This window comes from Primulina huaijiensis, chromosome 10 (genome assembly GCF_012295235.1).
Source record: "Primulina huaijiensis isolate GDHJ02 chromosome 10, ASM1229523v2, whole genome shotgun sequence".
NCBI lineage: Eukaryota > Viridiplantae > Streptophyta > Magnoliopsida > Lamiales > Gesneriaceae > Primulina > Primulina huaijiensis.
Window position 1 is genome coordinate 19,439,945 of NC_133315.1, and position 17,241 is coordinate 19,457,185.

The following is a 17,241-nucleotide window of genomic DNA, read 5'->3' on the forward strand; positions in this document are numbered from 1 at the left end:
CAATGAAGATACACACGTTTCTTGTTTCCCTCTCCCACTAATACAAAGGGAAGGATTTTTGCTTAATCGATCAGTACAAACAAGAACACAACTTTTACTGACGAATTATCCCATCAATGGACTAATTGGTTGGTGGCTGGGACAATATTTACTTATTATATAAGTTTATTTATATTATTATTCTGATAATATTTTCATTCAAACTATGTTTAGCAACATTTTACTTAATATGGCCACTCCCCAATCCAGTTCCCTGGACCATCATAACTACAGACCACATAATACCATCCATTGCTGCACTGGACACGGGCACACCCAATCCGAACAGAGTCGCGCCACACCACTTGAGTATAATGCAAGCACTGCTTCCCTCCAGTGCACGAGTTCGAAGTGTAATCGTAGTATGGCTTTTCTGCCACCCACAAATTCACAGCCGCCACTCCAGTGAACGTGCTGCTGCTACCTTTCGCTAAGTTCTCGCCATAAGGTCCATTCGAGTGAGTTAAAGCACAGTTGCTGATCCTTTGGTTAGCGTAGTTTTGTGCATAGTTAGCTAGCGTTATGTTCCAAGTCACGCCTCCTACACCAACTTGCCCACGGGGTGTGTTATGAGCGTTAACGTAATCTTGTGCCGAATTTTGGGCATTTGAGAGAAACATTTGGGAAGATAAAGCTACAGAAAACATGATGAAAATGGAGATTTTATGCATGGACATTGTAATGTTTAACAATATGTTTTGGGAATTTAGGATTTGGAAGAGGATGTGAGTATTAATTACTATTTATAGCCAATTATATGGATATATGGTATGATAAAATATTACCATATTTAGCATTGAAATATGTGTGATGGCATGTGGAAAGGTGCAATCGAATTAATTAGAATTTTAAGTAACCATAAACTTAATAAAACGTTCCCTTTGGACATATGTAGAGGCAAGGCCCTGTGAATTTCTACCACTTCTGTATCCACCGACCTTGACTAATACTAAAAGAAAAGCATAGGAGAACGTGTTGCGTAAGTCTAGGATTTTCTCACGTTAATTGAATTCGTAATCTGGAATCGATACAATTAACCTCCAAAAATCGATTAAATTTTTTAATTTCTTGTGTTGAGTATGTCAAGATGGGTTAGTCTATGTTATATTAAAAATATTTCTTCATTTCAATATTATTAGATGGTGTAAAACCTCGCATTTTTATGGAAATGAACATATACGTTAATGATTCAAGGACTAACATTTGACTACGAGAATAAATATTCCAAATATAACATAAAATAACCTCTTATTAGAACCATGTACTTCAATGAATAATCGATAATATAGATATATATTAGTAGTTAATCCATAAACAAAAATTGATCACCATCACTATACTTTATCTTGTATTAATTATTCTTCCACAATTTTAACTAAAATTGGGATTTCATTGAAAGGGCAACACATTACTGCTTATCCTGTGCTTGGTGCAAAGATTGAATATAGTCAAGCTTTGATTCTGGGCATACGCCTTGAGGACTCTTTATGACTCTGTGCAGCTTCTGATAGTCACGAGAGACAGATAGGCTACATATATCTATTAAATTGCAATGCTTCGCTCAAGAATAGAAAGTGCAAAGATCTTGGCCATGGATTTCATAAATATCAATTTAAAAGGCTACATATATCTATTAAATTGCCTTCCTCGTTCTGTCTCGCCCTCACCAAAATCTCGAGGCCTCATAGACTTCACTGTTAAATCCTTCCTTCAGAAAAGCTGCTGTTGTTCTAACAAGGTGCTGAATATAACTCTTGAAACTACGATCATAATTATTTATTACAAATCAATGACATCGGCTTATGTAAGAACGGCCTTGCGCGCATCATTAGACACACTTGTGTACTCCGTTCTCTCTACCAATGTATTAAACGGAACCCCCGATAAAAAAAATGTATTAAACGGAACCAAACCATACCTATACTTTACTTGAAAAATAATCTTAAAACTAAGATCAGATGTAAAAAATATTGTCCAAAAATCGTACATTGATAACTGATTCAATTTCGAACTCTAATGGTGTTTAAATGAGCAACAAACAAGTCATTCCACGTATCTGTAAGTCCTGGTAAGCACCAATGCATGCAATCATCATGTTTTTTCCCACCCGCTGTTGACGGATGGGCGTCGGCTCTAAATTCACTTATATGTGTTACGTCCAGTAACTGGAAACGAGAGCTATCGAGGGCTTTGTGCAGATGTTTGTTTACAAGTCGTGTCTCCACATTTGTTCCATTAGATTCTATAGAGAAAAATTTTTCAACCTGAACATAGAATAGGATATTCTGATTAAACATAACAATGGATATGGCTAGAACAAAATAAGGCAGTTCCGTCATTTGATGTGAGGAAAAAGAAAAACTTTAATGAGTATTTTTAGATCACAAATGTTGCTATCCCCAACAGTATAAATCTTCTACCACACTGAGAAAATGTTAAATCTCATAAATACATCCTCTTTTATCATGTGTCTCATAGTAAGGTACGTGATGATTCTGATGAATATTTAATCAATGTATGATAAATGTAGTAAGATTCAATTAGTGTAATGCATGTAAAACAAGAGATTCGCAACGATACTCTTATTATCCCCGCCAACCCCTCCCAACAAAAACTACATAATTTTTTAGTCTAACATACTATAGAGCAGTAGCATGATCATTTATGATGCACAACTATCGACTAGATGAAATAATTTTACAAATGAGTGCGGAAATCAATATGGCGCAAGAAATCTAAAGCAGCATGTAGAGAAGCTTACTTCTTGCGGCAACAGAGGTTGTGAACGTGAACATGAACCACCTTGATCCCAATCACCTCCTTCAAAATGACGCGGTGACTGTGTTCTGAAGAAAAGAACTGCATTTGGACGTGCTTTTTTCTCCACATATGATAGCTGGTAAAGACAAGGCACAGATATCATTGTTCTTTCATGCCAGAAAGAATTTGGAAGATAAAACAATTCCTTAAATCTTTAGGGTATCTGAAAGCGAAGCAAGGTTCATACCATGTGCCTTAAGACTATATCAAGGCCAACATCAGGTGGGATGAGAGGAATCACTGGCAAATCATTTTCAAAGAAAAGCATAGGTGATTTTACCGGGTCAAACTTCGAAGGCGCCCACCACCTACAAAAGGCAAAGAAGACAGAAAATCCAGCACCATCAACAACAATTCATTGAAAATTGGCAGAACGTGAGAAAAGAAAGGATAAGGTCATTGAGCAACTGCAACTACCGAAAGATGCCGCAGTATTTAAAGATTAGCTAGACAAAAGACGAAATAACTTTACTCAAACTAGGAAACAGTACAAGCTATCACAGTCATATCTTTGAAATCTAGGGAATGTGATTTGAATTCTTATATCTATATGGTGGAAAGGAGCAGCCATTTGTTTACTGATTGTTAAAAAATATGTCATCAAACTAAGCACGGCCGCCATGATACTTGAAGGTTCGAAGAAACTGAACAGGCAAGGAACGTGGAAGTTTGAAGACATCTTTAAATAGTTAATTCTATTTTCGGCAAAGAATGTGCGAGAAGCAAAGAAAGAGCCTGGAGCCTTAGGAGCAGATTCATAACACAAAAATAGCTACAAGAATATTAGCAGCATCCTATATTTTCAACACATAAGAGACCCACATAGAACATAGATTACCAGTGTCCAGTGTTAAAGATAAGTATGTCATGGAAACTTGGAGCTTCAGCCCACGTTCCTTCTGGTAGATCGGCATCAACTCTATAGACTTCCTTCAAACCAAGTGACTCCAGCATGCCACTACTATTGCTGGCTGACCACCTACAAAATTTATATACAAACAAGTTTTATGTGAAAAATGTGAAAAAATGTGTACAAGTAAATTTGAATCGAATAGCCAAAAGTAAATACAGTTTTCCATAACTCAGATCATAATGGCATGGACGAAATATAAGAGCACACTATCTGATGATCTAAAAAGCCATAACAAGCACACAAGTTCACAATAAATCTGGGCATCGAAAAACATTTCACAACCGGTAGGAAGGACGAAGAATAAAATCTAGGAGATTTAATGCGTAGTATTAAAAATTTATCAGTGTCAGAAAAAATGGTCAGCAATGCGAGATGTTTTTCATGCATTCTCATAGCAGAATTTATCTACAGCAGTAAGGATTTATCTACAGCACTACGAACCCACAATTCTAGTAAGAGATAAAAGTTTCCTAATTTGCCAAGAAGTAATGCAAAATAAAAAATTCTAATGCAATACTCCAAAGAAAATACGAAAGCAAAATGTGAATACAGGTAACAGAATAAGAGATCTTATACTCCACGTAGGATTTCCTTAAAATTGCAAGTGATTGTGTCTTGATCCCACATGAGAGAAATCTAGAAAATTTAACTTTCATTGGATTAGTATTTTACACCAATTCTGTTTACAGTTAGGATTTCAAGTTCAGTAAGAAAACAAATGTTGTTGATCTGATATTCCGATTAAAATAAAGAATATATAAATTTTTTGGATGGCAGGGAAAGATATATTACAAATTGTGGATGGTTGTAAAGAAATGTAAAAAAATGCATCATCAGTCATCACCAGTGCATTCACTTGTTAGTTGCAATACCTATATGAGAGGTGTTGCACTTGGCTTACCTACCATAACGGGCCAGGAGATTTGTCCGATGATAGGCAATGGTCATGTTGTACTCAAGGAAAGTGAAACCCCGGTCAGCTCCAACAGGACGCCACTTTTTTACCTCACCAGATACTCTTTTCAAATTGCAGAAAAGTGCTACAAACATGTTTCGATTCAATGAGTCCCCAATGAATCCTGCATTATTTAATATTATACAGGTTGAAATTTCATCATCATTTATATAATCATCGCATGGGAAACTGACCAAATTCATGGATGGGAGGAGAATTGAAAAAAGATGGAGAACAGTGATGCTAGTACTTCACACGGAATCGGGGAAAGAAGTAAAAAATGATTTTTTTTAAAAATACAACATGTCACATTTCAACTACAGGAGAACATAAAATATTAGGTCACAAAAGAAAACTCAATTTAAAGTTAATTGGAGCCATGTTAACCTAAATCCACAAAAGAAAACTCAATTTAAAGTTAATTGGAGCCATGTTAACCTAAATCCATATAGTGTAATCCCTTGGTGTCAAGATTAGGCATCCAAACTGGGGAGCCCGTTTGTTGTTTCTGTAGGATTCGTAGGAATTATGTCTTAATAATTTAGTTTAATACATAAAAAAAACTCGGAAGCTGTCTGAAAATAAATTCTTCAGGCAGATCACAATTCCTGGCAACCAGTTTCATAACCAGAATCCCAGATCATTCATCTCTATTCATTCAAGTAATATTGCAGCTCAAGTCTACATATAAACTAACAAAATGCATCGTATTTGAGCACGTTTTCTGACTGTGCATTACAATACAAAGTAGCTCAGTCCACAATCCAGTCCACACACACACACAAATGGAAGTGTAATACAAACCATATAAAATACGACAAGGAAACATAGCAAACTGAAAATGTACGAGCTCACCATGAAGCACCAACTGAAAAATACTGACACAAAAGAAAAGGTTAGAAAAACACTCACCTATATTGGTGTCTCGGAAGTCATTGAGGAATCGAAGAGGATCGAACATCGGGAGATCACACTGATGGGGTTCCCAGCGCCACTTGAGAATATCAATGGCGTTGGATTTTTTACTGGCAATGCAATTCCAACCTTTGAATATCTCCTTGCACGTGTGATCGTATCGAGGCAGTGATCTGACCGTCGGATCGTAGATCCACCGCCCATTCGAATAGTTGCAGCTGCCATTAGTCTTATCCAGCACCGTAGAGTAACCGGTTAAAGGCGGCGAGTCGGCGTCTTTTCGGAACAGAGAGAAGCAGAGGCAGAGCGAGGCGAGGCATAAGAGAGTGATGAGGAGTCGAGATGCGAGCGAGGAATTCGACGCGGATTTCTTCGAGTGAGCGTCTCTCGTCGCCATGGAGCATGGTGAAGTGCGGACCCGGCGCACATTAGTACGTTGTGGTTCTTTTATCCTGTACTCTCTGTAGACTAGTGCGTACTCCTGGGATGCAGCTTAGTGGATTGAAGATTTCAGAAAATCTCTAATTTAGAAGAAAAATATTTGTATTATTGTATTATTTAAATATATATTTATTTTCATTTGTTTCTAAAATTTTATTTAAAGAAAATTATAATTTTAATATTTTAAATTTTTTTATTTTAAGTTTTGATCATATCTATTGTTAAATTTCGATCATAGTCTATTATCTTTATATATTTGACAATTCTGATATTTTTCCTAACGTGATGTTGATTTCACATCAACATATATTTTTTATTAAAAATTGTTAAAATTCGAAAAATATATAACTTGAGAAAATTAATAACTAAAATTGTAAATAGCGAATATAAATGATAGAAATGCAAATTGTCCTTTGTTAAAAAAAAAAAAAAAGTGACGCGCAGACCACTGAGCTAAACAGGCCGATTCCGGGCAGGCTCATTGACAGGACATGAGACTTATTTATGGGCTGGTCGTGAGCCTGGGCCAGGTCATAACGGATCGGGCTGGAAGTAATATAATTCCTCATCGTGTCGGCTGGAGAAGTTAAACAATAGTTAAAATTATTTTGATCAGTAATACACCAAGCAAACAGATGCATGCCCATGCATATCACATGGTTTGTTCATGCTACCATTAATTCACTAGGATCATGTGAGGATGCCCGAGTGTCACAAACCCAATATTTGGGTTTGATAACAAAAATGTAACCCAGATTTCGTTAGTGGTAATTTAATATTGAGAATCAATATAAACCTAGTTTCCGCCATGTTAAAAAAAATCAAAATTAAATTCAGATATTGTGAAAGACTCAATGCAATGGTTTTAGGTGGAAAATTTGGCAAGAAGACGTGAGAGATTTCTTGGTTGCTGCCTGCTGAAACTTCTTGGTAGCAGTTTCATTCTCTTCTAAACTGGTCTGAATGAACAACCGTATCCACCATGACGAGCTTCGCAATTTGGCCTGTGCAAAGAAATATCGAGATGATGTTGTCATTTAGGAAGTTAGAAATTTGATATGTGGGAAGATAAAACTAACTGATTTGAGACACTGAGCAGATTGAGCATAATGAACAAATCCAGGGGTGGGTGACGGGAGATCAATTGTGGTGAAAATAAAGTTGGCGCGGAATTATCAAGTGGGCATTAAAAAATTTGAGAATGACTTGGACTTCAATTCAAGTACATAATACAGACGAGAGAACAAATCACAAACTAATTTGGAACTAAGGTTTAAAATATATAATGACGATGATAAAGAAATAAGACCAACTTATGCTCTATGGTAGAATCAGTTCTCCTAAAGCAATGCGAAAATCAGCTCTGAACGACAGCACAAGAAAACATATCAAACCAACTGCAGCATCCTTGTAATATAATCTTGTCCACCAGCAGTAAAATTTTTCAATGAACCAGACAAGATTCATATCATGTATACATAACATATACGTATGACTCCCATTGAGTAAAGATAAAAAGGCAAAAGATAGATGACGCTTACCGGGCGACCAAACTTGGATAGCTCCGCCACTTTAACTCTCTGCCGACCAGGGTAACCTGCATCAAAACATCAAAACGAGCAAAAACACTTTTTGAGGAATGGGAAACATCTTATAACTCACATAACCTTTCAAAAGTTAAGACCACTAACATAGGCATGAAGCCATTAAAAAAACCAAGCAATTTCTGAGAATAAACTAACATATAAACATGGTAAAAGAATATAAGAAGTCAAGGTTTCAAGAGATTCACCAGATAATATAACTAAACCGTCAGAAGCGACCCTTGCTAACTCTGGAACTGTCTTGTTAAGGTATTTGGGTGACAAGTAATCCAATGCATCTGACACTATGACAAGTGAAAATGACTTCAGCCTGTAGGGAAGAGGAAACTTGATATCAGCCACACGGACAATGCCTTTGTGCATCAGACTCCTGCAGTTTCCATCAGCATCATCCAACTCATATGGCTCAACACCCCAAGCTTCTGTATCATCTTCTTTTAATAGTTGAGAGACCACTGAGCATGTCTCAGGACCCACATGCAACACTTTGCGCATGCTATCACCGTATGCTTTCTTAAGAAAAGGTAGTAATCTTGTAAATTCTAGTGTACACGAAACACCACCTGCATGAACAATTCTCAAAAAATAATGCTCATTTCACCAGTTAAACTTCATTTATTTATAATAAAAAACCCAGACAAAGATGGCCCCACGGCCAAGTAGTGCCTGAAATGGGTTATATGAGACCATAATTATCCTAAACCCAGATCATAAAAGCAACGAAAAATCATAACCAAAAAGTAATGCACAAAGTAGTTAACTTTTTCCTATATCAGTAAGACGACTTTTTAAGAGTCAAATGCAAGTTAAAAGAACAGATGCACATGAACTGGATACAATCCAGTCTGAATATCATAAGTATGACAAACTTTCCCATAAAATGGCCCTTTTATTATATCAAAGTAGAAATGAATTAACTACCACGGGATTCACCAGTACAACTAAAAACTAAGAATGAATTTGGCTGAACTTTGTTGTGAGTATGAAGAAATGGAATTACAAATAGAGGAACCTCGATCCATTGAAAAGTCATGTTAAGGAATAAATAAATTAAGTGAGCTTTCTTTCGCAAGAACTTACATGCTTGTTAAAGTGAAGGGAGGACCAATCAAATCTAACTAATATGACTTCACTTCATAAGCATTTTGCATTTCACATTCATCGATCAAAGAGAGAATAGAGTTTACCATCCAGTCGACTTAAAGCAGCTATGTCAGCCCCGCCACCTGTCAAAAGAACGTATATGAGTGAACTTCACAAGTATATAATTTCATTTGTCAAAGAAATGCTTTATCAACAGAGATATTAATGTTCTCTTTCTTGATGGACTTCCTACATCATCATGATTTAGAGAAATTGCTTATAAAAAAAACAGTCCAGCCAACTAGGAAATCACGGCAATGTGGAGCATTTTGTAATCAAGTTGATTTTATGCCACATTGAATGGGACAGAGTTTGCTTCCTACTTACCACCAGATCAGAAGAAAAGCTTGTGGGATCCTATATAAACTATAGGTAGGTTCTATGTATATTTAGTGATCCAATGGCAATCAGTTAATGGATGAATTTCATCCATTATCGAGCAGAATATTCCAACCTAATCAATCATATCTATATATACATGTGCTAAAAACACAATAAAGTACCTGAGCCTTTGATGATGTAACCAACAATGAGAAACGCTCCCTGAAAATTAAAATAGGCACTGGATAAATTTTCTTACTACAGCAAATAATTATTTTTATGTTTTGGGTCTTAGTGAAAAAAAAATCGAAACTAGGTAAAAATGGGAAGCCTACTTTAACCATATGCTTCATGACTTGCATAATACAATTCACTATACGTGTGGAAATGAGGGAGTGGGACTGTATGTCTAGCACGCGTATGAACATCTGTGAAATTATGCATGCATTGTGCATAAATGATGTATAAACAAACATGCTGATAAATCAAAAATAGTTTGCAGTGAAAGACTCAGATTTACCACAATAAAAAGTCCTATGGATAACATAGGAGATGGACGGGATTTGGGATGAAACGCACCCATGAAAGGAATGTCTACACTCTCCATGGGACGACGAGAAGTATTGGGCCTTCTCGACATCATTTTATACCTGTAAAACTTGCAACATTTGGGATTTAATGATGAGAAGATAATATCCCCTTCGTGGAAAACGAAAGACAGTTAAACACACAAAACTATCATTTAACCAAAATATCACAACCCCTGGGACAAATATTAAAACACAATGACCTTTGCAATGTAACTATAACAACCACCTTGCCTCAGAACATGGAAAAAAAAACAAAAGAGACCACCAAGATACCAAAGTTACTCTTAACTCAATAACCCAACACATACAAAGTTTTTTAGAACCACAAAACCAAAAAATTCCTAAATGAATGCTTACAATAAATTACACAACATAACCATTTCAATAAAAAAGTTATTAATTAGTAGTCATACACAATTAATGCTAATATACTAGCTTCCAAGTAGCCAACACGTTGACAGATACTGGCCCATCGTCATACAAAACCGTCGATAATCTATCAATTAGTTAACGTACTGTGCATCAATCAATTAGAGGTGGACCGAGATACTTCCTCGTTGAAAAGATATAATTTTTCTAAAATTGAAAAGTTCCCCAAAAATAAAATAAAACTTAGTGTGACATCAATTGACAGCACTGTTCCACGTAATAAATCACATTCTATAACTTTCCATATTCACAAATAGTTAACGAGAAAGTATCCACTTATTTCAGCTCTTGAATTCGGGAGTCTGAAGCAGCAAGAAAATCCAACTCATTGTAAGTACTTCATGAACACAATTTACTGCTTAACATCAAATCGTACCCATGAATAATCATAAAGACGGATCCACTATTCCCATAACAGAATCAGTTCATATTTTCAATAAATAAATAAGAAAACCCTAAATCTTAATAAATACCAACTAACTCACTGGACATTACCTAAAATGCAAAATCGAGAGACAGGAGCCAAGAACTGGATTGGGATGTAGATCTGCGGTACTTTTAGCTCAAATGACAGGGACAACGACTGGGATTTCTATTCAGTGAGCTGTAATAATTTATTTTATCGGCTTGTTGATGTCGTTTTCACAAATGAATGAATTTATAAATAAATGAGATTGGATTTGAGTTTTCATTTGGAATTCAGAGCAGAATACTAATTGATTAAGCCCTAAAAATTATTATTGATTAATTATTACAGGTACAGGTGTGGATTCATGCACAATTCTCAATTTTCAATCAATGTGTTGGTATTTTTATTTTAATAACATTTTATAATTTTATTTAATTATGATATTTGTTTTATTTATTTATATACAAATATAAAGATAAATTTTTTGAATATATAATAGATATCATGAGGTATGTCTCTCAACGTAAAATCATGAAACTTATTATGAAATATATCATATATCATAATATAGTTCCTAATCGATTCAAATGCTTAAAATAAAGATAAATGTCGATTGAGTTTGAGACTAGCATATATGATATAAACACCGTGTTTTATTGATGAGGTCACAGAGATGTCCATTTATATATATGAGTAATCATTTGATGATACATTAGATAACTCAGAATTTTCTCATTTGCAGTCAACATTTACAAAACCCAACTTACAACGAAGCAGAAAAAATAAATTTATGATACATATAAAATTATCATATTTTTTTTGCATTAAAAATATATTTTATGATAATAAACAAAATATTTGTTGGCATAGGTGGGAAAATATTGCAGAGACTGTGGGCGGAAAAAACAAATAAGGAATACCAGAAAATCAACTATATCAATTGTTGGATAAGAATCATATATTTCTCACCTTTTTTAGTATACGACAAACACATAATTCTCGATAAAAATATGATTATTGATACTCACGGAAAATTGAGGGTCCGATTTCGACAAGTATCACTAGTCCAGATGCAGGTTTTGAAATTGTCCCGAGCTTGAAATCACGAATAAGACCGTTAGAAGGGGGCCGAGAGGGTGTCCCAGCGTAGCCCTTCCGACGCTCAAGTCAGAGACTGAAAATATGAAGTGAGAACAGCTAAGGGTGATGCTGAAAAATAATATAGTGAGTGAATTAAGCACTAAAACCTGGTATTTATAGGAGAATATTTGTGCTCTTGATGGACCTGACTTCCATTTGAACTAGGGATAGTGAAGATAATGAGTGCATCCATAAGATATCAATATAATTGTAATTGTAAATTGTAAAATATAAAAATGAGAGAATAATATTTTTATGTGTGGATTCTCGAACAATCATATCCTCCATCCATAGATTACAAGATAATAATAATAATAATTTTAATTTATAATACTTAAAAAAAGTAACATATATATAATCGATGTCTCGCATAGGTGTCGCTAAAGTTTTGCACAGATAAGTACGTCACTGTATAGATGGGAACCGTATCAGAAATCATCTTTCACCAGAAAACACCACCTGGCTAATATTCCTCATGCTCCACGTCACCTCTCCCTGTCTCTGTTATAAATGTCTCGAGAGTCCGCATCCTCCGGCTCTTACACTCTCTCTCTCTCTCCATTTCGAGGCAGCTGAATTTTAGCCGCGAGGTAGCGTCGGCGGCGTTTGGAGGATTGAATGGCGGTTGAGCATACATGTTGCGGGACGGATTTCTTCATTTATATTGTAATAGTTGCATTTCTGGTTCTGTTCGCGGGGTTAATGTCCGGGCTCACTCTGGGGCTGATGTCGTTGAGTCTCGTTGATCTTGAAGTTCTTGAAAAATCTGGAACTCCAAAGGATAGGAAACATGCTGGTAACGCTTTTGTTAACTTTCTATTTTTTTTAAAAAAAATCCTATTTATTTCTTGTTTTATTATTATTACTATATGCATTTTTGGTGATTACCTTGTTCATTTGAATACGGGGTTTGTGTTATTAGGTTAATTTATGCGTTGGTTATTTGAATTATCGTATGATATTATTGTGAATTTGCAATGAGGCGTGTGGATTCACGTGTGAGTTATCGTTCGTAGAAACGGCTGCCGAGGCCATCGCGGAGCTATATATTGTTACAAATCTGGAAAATATTTAATGAACAAATTAGAAAATTTGGAAAAATTTCAAAAAGCTTGTTGCATCCATCAGCTACCATTCCCCTTCCGGAAAGACAAATGAACCACTCTTTATGGTGTTTGATTTTTTTTTTCACGTAACACTTTTTTTTACGACTCTTTGATGGTGTAGAAAGAGCGTATGATGTTTGATTGCTAAGGGGTGTATGTTTTTATTTCGGTTGGCTTAAAGCCATTGATTCTCCAACAAGAAGTAAGTCGGTTTTAAAAAAATTGAGATGGACTTTGATGGTATGATATCAAATACAACACAGAGACCGAAGTTTTGAATGCTTATATATTGGGTAATGTTTTGGAATTTTGTATCGGAGAATATGATGTATATTTAATTTTACTTTCCGAAAAATGTTTTTTTCTCCACTGTACACCGGTGAGACATGGGAGACTTTGTCTGGACAACGGTGTTATGTCATATGTATATTTAGTACTGATGATAAATGATATATTTTGAAATTTTAAAAATATAGTATAGGTAAATAAAATATAATGTAATAATAGAATATTTTCAAGTAATGATGAAAAATAGATTTGAGAATAATATTCATGTTGACAGATATAAAATTTTAAAAATTGCCTTTGAAATATTGTCGTGGAGAATGTGATATATTTTCGAGTTTGTTCTGGGAGAAAGAAGATATTTTTTATAACACTTCCAGGCATTGCCTTAGTTTTTGATGATTTTTCTAATCACCTGGCTTTGTGCTGTATTTTCTTCTGGATTTCTTCATTGTGATTTGGTATTGATACGTAGTTTCATTTGGTGCTTACAGCAAAAATACTACCCGTTGTCAAGAATCAGCATTTATTGCTTTGTACCCTTCTTATCTGCAACGCTGCTGCAATGGAGGTACACAGAGTTTTATAGTTGTGAGCCAAATGTGATTTTAATTGACGTTGGATTGTTTAATGTTTGAATTTTTATTTATTTGCCTTTTAGGCGCTTCCTATTTTCCTGGACGGCTTAGTTTCAGCTTGGGGCGCAATCCTGATATCTGTTACTTTAATACTTCTATTTGGTGAGGTAAGAAATTTGCTTGTTATAGGTATTATGAGGCCTTTCATCCCTGTGAGAAAATTACAATCCCTGATTCCGGCAGGAGAAGAAAATTAGCTTGACGTAAAATCCGTCAGTATTTTTTGGCCTTCATTTCTCCGTGAGAGCAAAAATGATTGAACTGAAATTTTCAGAGACTTTAGGAGGTTGATAGATGTTAGAACCAAGCATGCATACTGCAACAATCAGAGTAATAATGATCAGATTGGGAAAAAGCTAATAGATATTTGATTGTTGCCAAGATCAAAACATGCCAGAAGCTTAATGTAACATTCTTGTATAGTTAACAACATTTTCATTTTCTTTTCACCACTCCCTTTAAAGGCTAGATTTGAGGTCTTCTAAGAGTCATATCAAGACTGGATTTACAATTCTTAGCGTGGAGATAATTGTACATCAAGGATGGCATCAAATCATCTACTAAAAAAATGAGGGAAAAACTTCAATCTGCTATATCTATTGCTGGACTTTTAGCATTGCATTCTTATCATCTCCTCTGTTCAAGCACATTGCAACCTAGTAGTATATTGATAAGTTTGAGCAAAAAGAACTTATTCCTTTCTGTATCTTCAGATTATCCCACAATCTGTTTGCTCTAGACATGGACTTGCTATTGGTGCTACTGTTGCTCCAGTAGTTCGCTTGCTTGTCTTGATCTGTTTTCCAATTGCATATCCAATTAGCAAGGTACATGTTTTGATCCAGGTTCTCGCCGGTTTGCAGAAAGTAGTTGAATTGTTTCAGCAATTTAACACCTTTTACACACTGTTTCTGTACTTTCCAGTTGTTAGACTATTTGCTTGGCCATGGGAATAGAGCTCTATTTCGACGTGCTGAACTGAAAACACTTGTTAATTTACATGGCAATGAGGTATGAGATAAAAATCTATCTTTATTTTTTTTCCTTTTTACTGCCTTCACTTTCAGGTAATCATTGATTATGCTTATGTTTGAACTTTGTGATCTGGGGCTTTAGCTTCCCTGCATTGATGCCCTAATTTGACTTGTTTGCTTTGAACATGCAGGCAGGTAAGGGTGGAGAACTTACACATGACGAGACAACAATTATTGCTGGGGCACTGGAACTCATTGAGAAAACAGCCTCTGATGCCATGACCCCAATATCTGATATTTTTACAATTGATATAAATGCGAAGCTGGACAGGTCTTGACACTTAGACGAGTCTTATAAGTTCCGCAAGTGGACTTTCTGTCAAGTTTGTAATACTAACAATAATTTTGTTATCTGTTATGTTTTAGGTTCTTGATGAATCAAATTTTGGAAAAAGGACATAGCAGAATCCCTGTTTACTATGAACATCCAACTAACATCGTTGGGCTTGTTCTGGTACATGTTTCATCTCTTGTTCAGTTTCAGAGAGTGATTAGTATTACAAATGTTGGTGGTCATGCACTGTTTTGGTGGGGGACTTATTCAACTGGAGTAACCTATTAACTGCTACTTGAGATATACACTTGTTTCTAATTGGGGGAAAATAAAAAGAGGCTTGTCATGATTGTTAAGTTTTCGATTGTTTCCATTCTGTACTAGCTGCCACTAAACCACTTATATCACTACTTTGAGATTGTTGTTTTTTGATGTTCTGGTTAATGTAGTTGCCTGACTGTTCTTCTTTTACTTATTTGACTTGTAGGCTAAAAACTTACTCACCGTTCATGCAGAAGATGAAGTCCCAGTGAAGAGTGTCACTATTCGCAAAATTCCAAGGTCTGTTGGCACACTGAAACTTTGTAATTGCTCATGGAATTGTCTAAAAATTGAACACAGTGAAAATCAATAATTGTTTGCTCCAACAAATTTGTTTTCGTAACTATTTTTGAATGCCAAACCTATCATTTTTTAGGTTTTACCTGGACGTGAACTTGAAGACGAACATTTGTTGTTTTTGTGATCTCTGAATGTATATACATTCCTGCACATATCTATACAAAAAACACTCAAATTATAACATTCTAGTTCAGAAAATAAAATATTGTTGACTTCTATTTTGGTTTTTGTCTCCGCTTTTTCTTGTATGCGCTCTTTTAAATTTTTATCGGCGCTTAATCTTGGCTTGCCTTTGTGAAAATTTTTTGTTTGGTTCTTGTATTTGGTTGATTTAATCTCCATTGATCCTTCATGTCCCGAGATATTTGGAAAATATTAAAGGAGTGCTTTAAGTTGCATATCAACAGACCTTACAGTGATCGTATACCATTCAGTCTTGGATACAAGTGACGAGTACTCTAGATAATCCTTGGCATTCTGTTTGTTTACTGTTTCAGGGTTCCAGAAACCATGCCATTGTATGACATTTTGAATGAATTCCAAAAGGGCCATAGTCATATGGCTGTTGTTGTAAGACCGAGTGCTAAAGCCCTGGACCAGCCTGCTGCCTCAGTACCCGTGGATCGTAAGCTAACTTATGTTTACTAAAACAATATATAGGGCATAGCCTAACTCTACTTTATACAATTGCTCACATGTAGAATCAGTCGCGGACGTGAGGGTAGACATTGATGGCGAAAAGCTTTCAAAGGAGAATAAGAACGTAAAGGTCCAAAGACCACTGCAGAAATGGAAGAGTTTCCCAAACAGTGGGAACAATTCATTCAAGGGTACTCCTAGGAGCAAGAAATGGACCAAAAACATGTACTCTGATATCCTGCAAATAGATGAAATGCCACTGCCTACCCTCCCTGAAGAAGGGGAAGCAGTCGGAATCATAACTATGGAAGATGTCATCGAAGAGCTTTTGCAGGTGAAATCCATTATGCCCGTGTTTGAAAACACGAATCTTATAATGTCACTAATTTAGTAATTTCAAATTGCAGGAAGAGATATTTGATGAAACGGATCATCATGTTGAGGATTCATCATGACATCTGGTTTGTGATGTACTGATCTGAGACAGACTGGTAAGCATTATGTCCTATGCCAGTAAATTTAGGAAGTTTTACAATGGTATGTAGAAATTCGAACCCGGACTATATCAGTCTAATTGTTTTTTTGCTGTAGATAGATTGGAGGAAACTCTTGTTTCTTGTTAGTTATGATGACAATGTCATAAGATGTCTAAGCTGGGAATGTTTTTGGGAAATTAGGCATTAAACCGAATTCCCACCAGATTCCTTTAGGAAGATATTTGGCAATCTTTAGCTCAGAAAGACCAACCAGATGGCGCTCTCCATGTAAATTCCATAGCAAATTTACTAGTGATATTTTTTTTGGGGGACCAATTCAAAGATTGTGTCTAATGTTGTAAAAAAATGTTATGTATTGATAGATGATTTTTGAAATACTCAAATTGTACATATAACTGAGACAAGTGTCATTAACTATAACAACTTTT

General features: G+C 35.5%; 4 protein-coding genes across 7 annotated transcripts; 1 reads left to right on the forward strand and 3 right to left on the reverse strand.

The window, feature by feature from the left end:
- Positions 1 to 103: 103 nt before the first annotated feature.
- LOC140986994 (basic form of pathogenesis-related protein 1-like) lies at positions 104 to 720 on the reverse strand. The gene has a single exon (XM_073455417.1). It carries the CDS (start codon positions 714 to 716, stop codon positions 225 to 227), a length of 492 nt encoding a protein of 163 aa, XP_073311518.1. The 5' UTR covers positions 717 to 720; the 3' UTR covers positions 104 to 224.
- A 1,216-nt stretch (positions 721 to 1,936) lies between these two features.
- On the reverse strand, positions 1,937 to 6,167 carry LOC140985601 (protein trichome birefringence-like 13). Its single transcript, XM_073453462.1, has 6 exons — positions 5,640 to 6,167; positions 4,674 to 4,851; positions 3,698 to 3,838; positions 3,047 to 3,167; positions 2,801 to 2,935; positions 1,937 to 2,303 (listed from the first exon to the last, which is right to left on the reverse strand). The coding sequence occupies exons 1-6, from the start codon at positions 6,037 to 6,039 to the stop codon at positions 2,040 to 2,042; spliced, it is 1,239 nt and encodes a 412-aa protein (XP_073309563.1). The 5' UTR covers positions 6,040 to 6,167; the 3' UTR covers positions 1,937 to 2,039.
- Positions 6,168 to 6,921: 754 nt separating this feature from the next.
- LOC140985630 (probable pectin methylesterase CGR3) lies at positions 6,922 to 10,801 on the reverse strand. 2 transcript variants are annotated; one of them, XM_073453499.1, is made up of 7 exons: positions 10,666 to 10,801; positions 9,672 to 9,801; positions 9,334 to 9,373; positions 8,875 to 8,913; positions 7,876 to 8,250; positions 7,625 to 7,680; positions 6,922 to 7,087 (listed from the first exon to the last, which is right to left on the reverse strand). In XM_073453499.1, the coding sequence occupies exons 2-7, from the start codon at positions 9,792 to 9,794 to the stop codon at positions 6,935 to 6,937; spliced, it is 786 nt and encodes a 261-aa protein (XP_073309600.1). In that variant the 5' UTR covers positions 9,795 to 9,801; positions 10,666 to 10,801; the 3' UTR covers positions 6,922 to 6,934. The 2 variants fall into 2 exon arrangements, with proteins under 2 accessions (XP_073309600.1, XP_073309599.1); XM_073453498.1 differs by lacking the exon at positions 10,666 to 10,801 and adding an exon at positions 10,547 to 10,575.
- A 1,372-nt stretch (positions 10,802 to 12,173) lies between these two features.
- Positions 12,174 to 17,208, forward strand: LOC140985495 (DUF21 domain-containing protein At2g14520-like). 3 transcript variants are annotated; one of them, XM_073453319.1, is made up of 12 exons: positions 12,174 to 12,515; positions 13,605 to 13,681; positions 13,772 to 13,855; positions 14,462 to 14,575; positions 14,673 to 14,759; positions 14,914 to 15,053; positions 15,149 to 15,236; positions 15,544 to 15,617; positions 16,175 to 16,302; positions 16,379 to 16,650; positions 16,724 to 16,807; positions 16,912 to 17,208. In XM_073453319.1, exons 1-11 carry the CDS (start codon positions 12,338 to 12,340, stop codon positions 16,769 to 16,771), a joined length of 1,290 nt encoding a protein of 429 aa, XP_073309420.1. In that variant the 5' UTR covers positions 12,174 to 12,337; the 3' UTR covers positions 16,772 to 16,807; positions 16,912 to 17,208. The 3 variants fall into 3 exon arrangements, with proteins under 3 accessions (XP_073309420.1, XP_073309419.1, XP_073309418.1); XM_073453318.1 differs by having other exon boundaries at positions 12,175 to 12,515; positions 16,908 to 17,208; XM_073453317.1 differs by having other exon boundaries at positions 12,176 to 12,515; positions 16,724 to 17,208.
- Positions 17,209 to 17,241: the final 33 nt, after the last annotated feature.

What these genes read in the sequence shown, in the direction of transcription:
- LOC140986994 (XM_073455417.1), bottom strand. Translation starts at nt 716, where the DNA reads ATGTCCATGCATAAAATCTCCATTTTCATCATGTTTTCTGTAGCTTTA.
- LOC140985601 (XM_073453462.1), bottom strand. Translation starts at nt 6,039, where the DNA reads ATGGCGACGAGAGACGCTCACTCGAAGAAATCCGCGTCGAATTCCTCG. An exon ending in CTTCCGAGACACCAATATAG is followed by an intron (nt 4,852 to 5,639) that starts GTGAGTGTTTTT and finishes TAAATAATGCAG; the next exon opens with GATTCATTGGGGACTCATTG. An exon ending in ATATAGTCTTAAGGCACATG is followed by an intron (nt 2,936 to 3,046) that starts GTATGAACCTTG and finishes TGTCTTTACCAG; the next exon opens with CTATCATATGTGGAGAAAAA.
- LOC140985630 (XM_073453498.1), bottom strand. An exon ending in TGCTTTAAGTCGACTGGATG is followed by an intron (nt 8,251 to 8,874) that starts GTAAACTCTATT and finishes TTGTTCATGCAG; the next exon opens with GTGGTGTTTCGTGTACACTA. An exon ending in CGGTTTAGTTATATTATCTG is followed by an intron (nt 7,681 to 7,875) that starts GTGAATCTCTTG and finishes GTTTTGATGCAG; the next exon opens with GTTACCCTGGTCGGCAGAGA.
- LOC140985495 (XM_073453319.1), top strand. Translation starts at nt 12,338, where the DNA reads ATGGCGGTTGAGCATACATGTTGCGGGACGGATTTCTTCATTTATATT. An exon ending in TTAATTTACATGGCAATGAG is followed by an intron (nt 14,760 to 14,913) that starts GTATGAGATAAA and finishes TTGAACATGCAG; the next exon opens with GCAGGTAAGGGTGGAGAACT. An exon ending in ACATCGTTGGGCTTGTTCTG is followed by an intron (nt 15,237 to 15,543) that starts GTACATGTTTCA and finishes TTTGACTTGTAG; the next exon opens with GCTAAAAACTTACTCACCGT.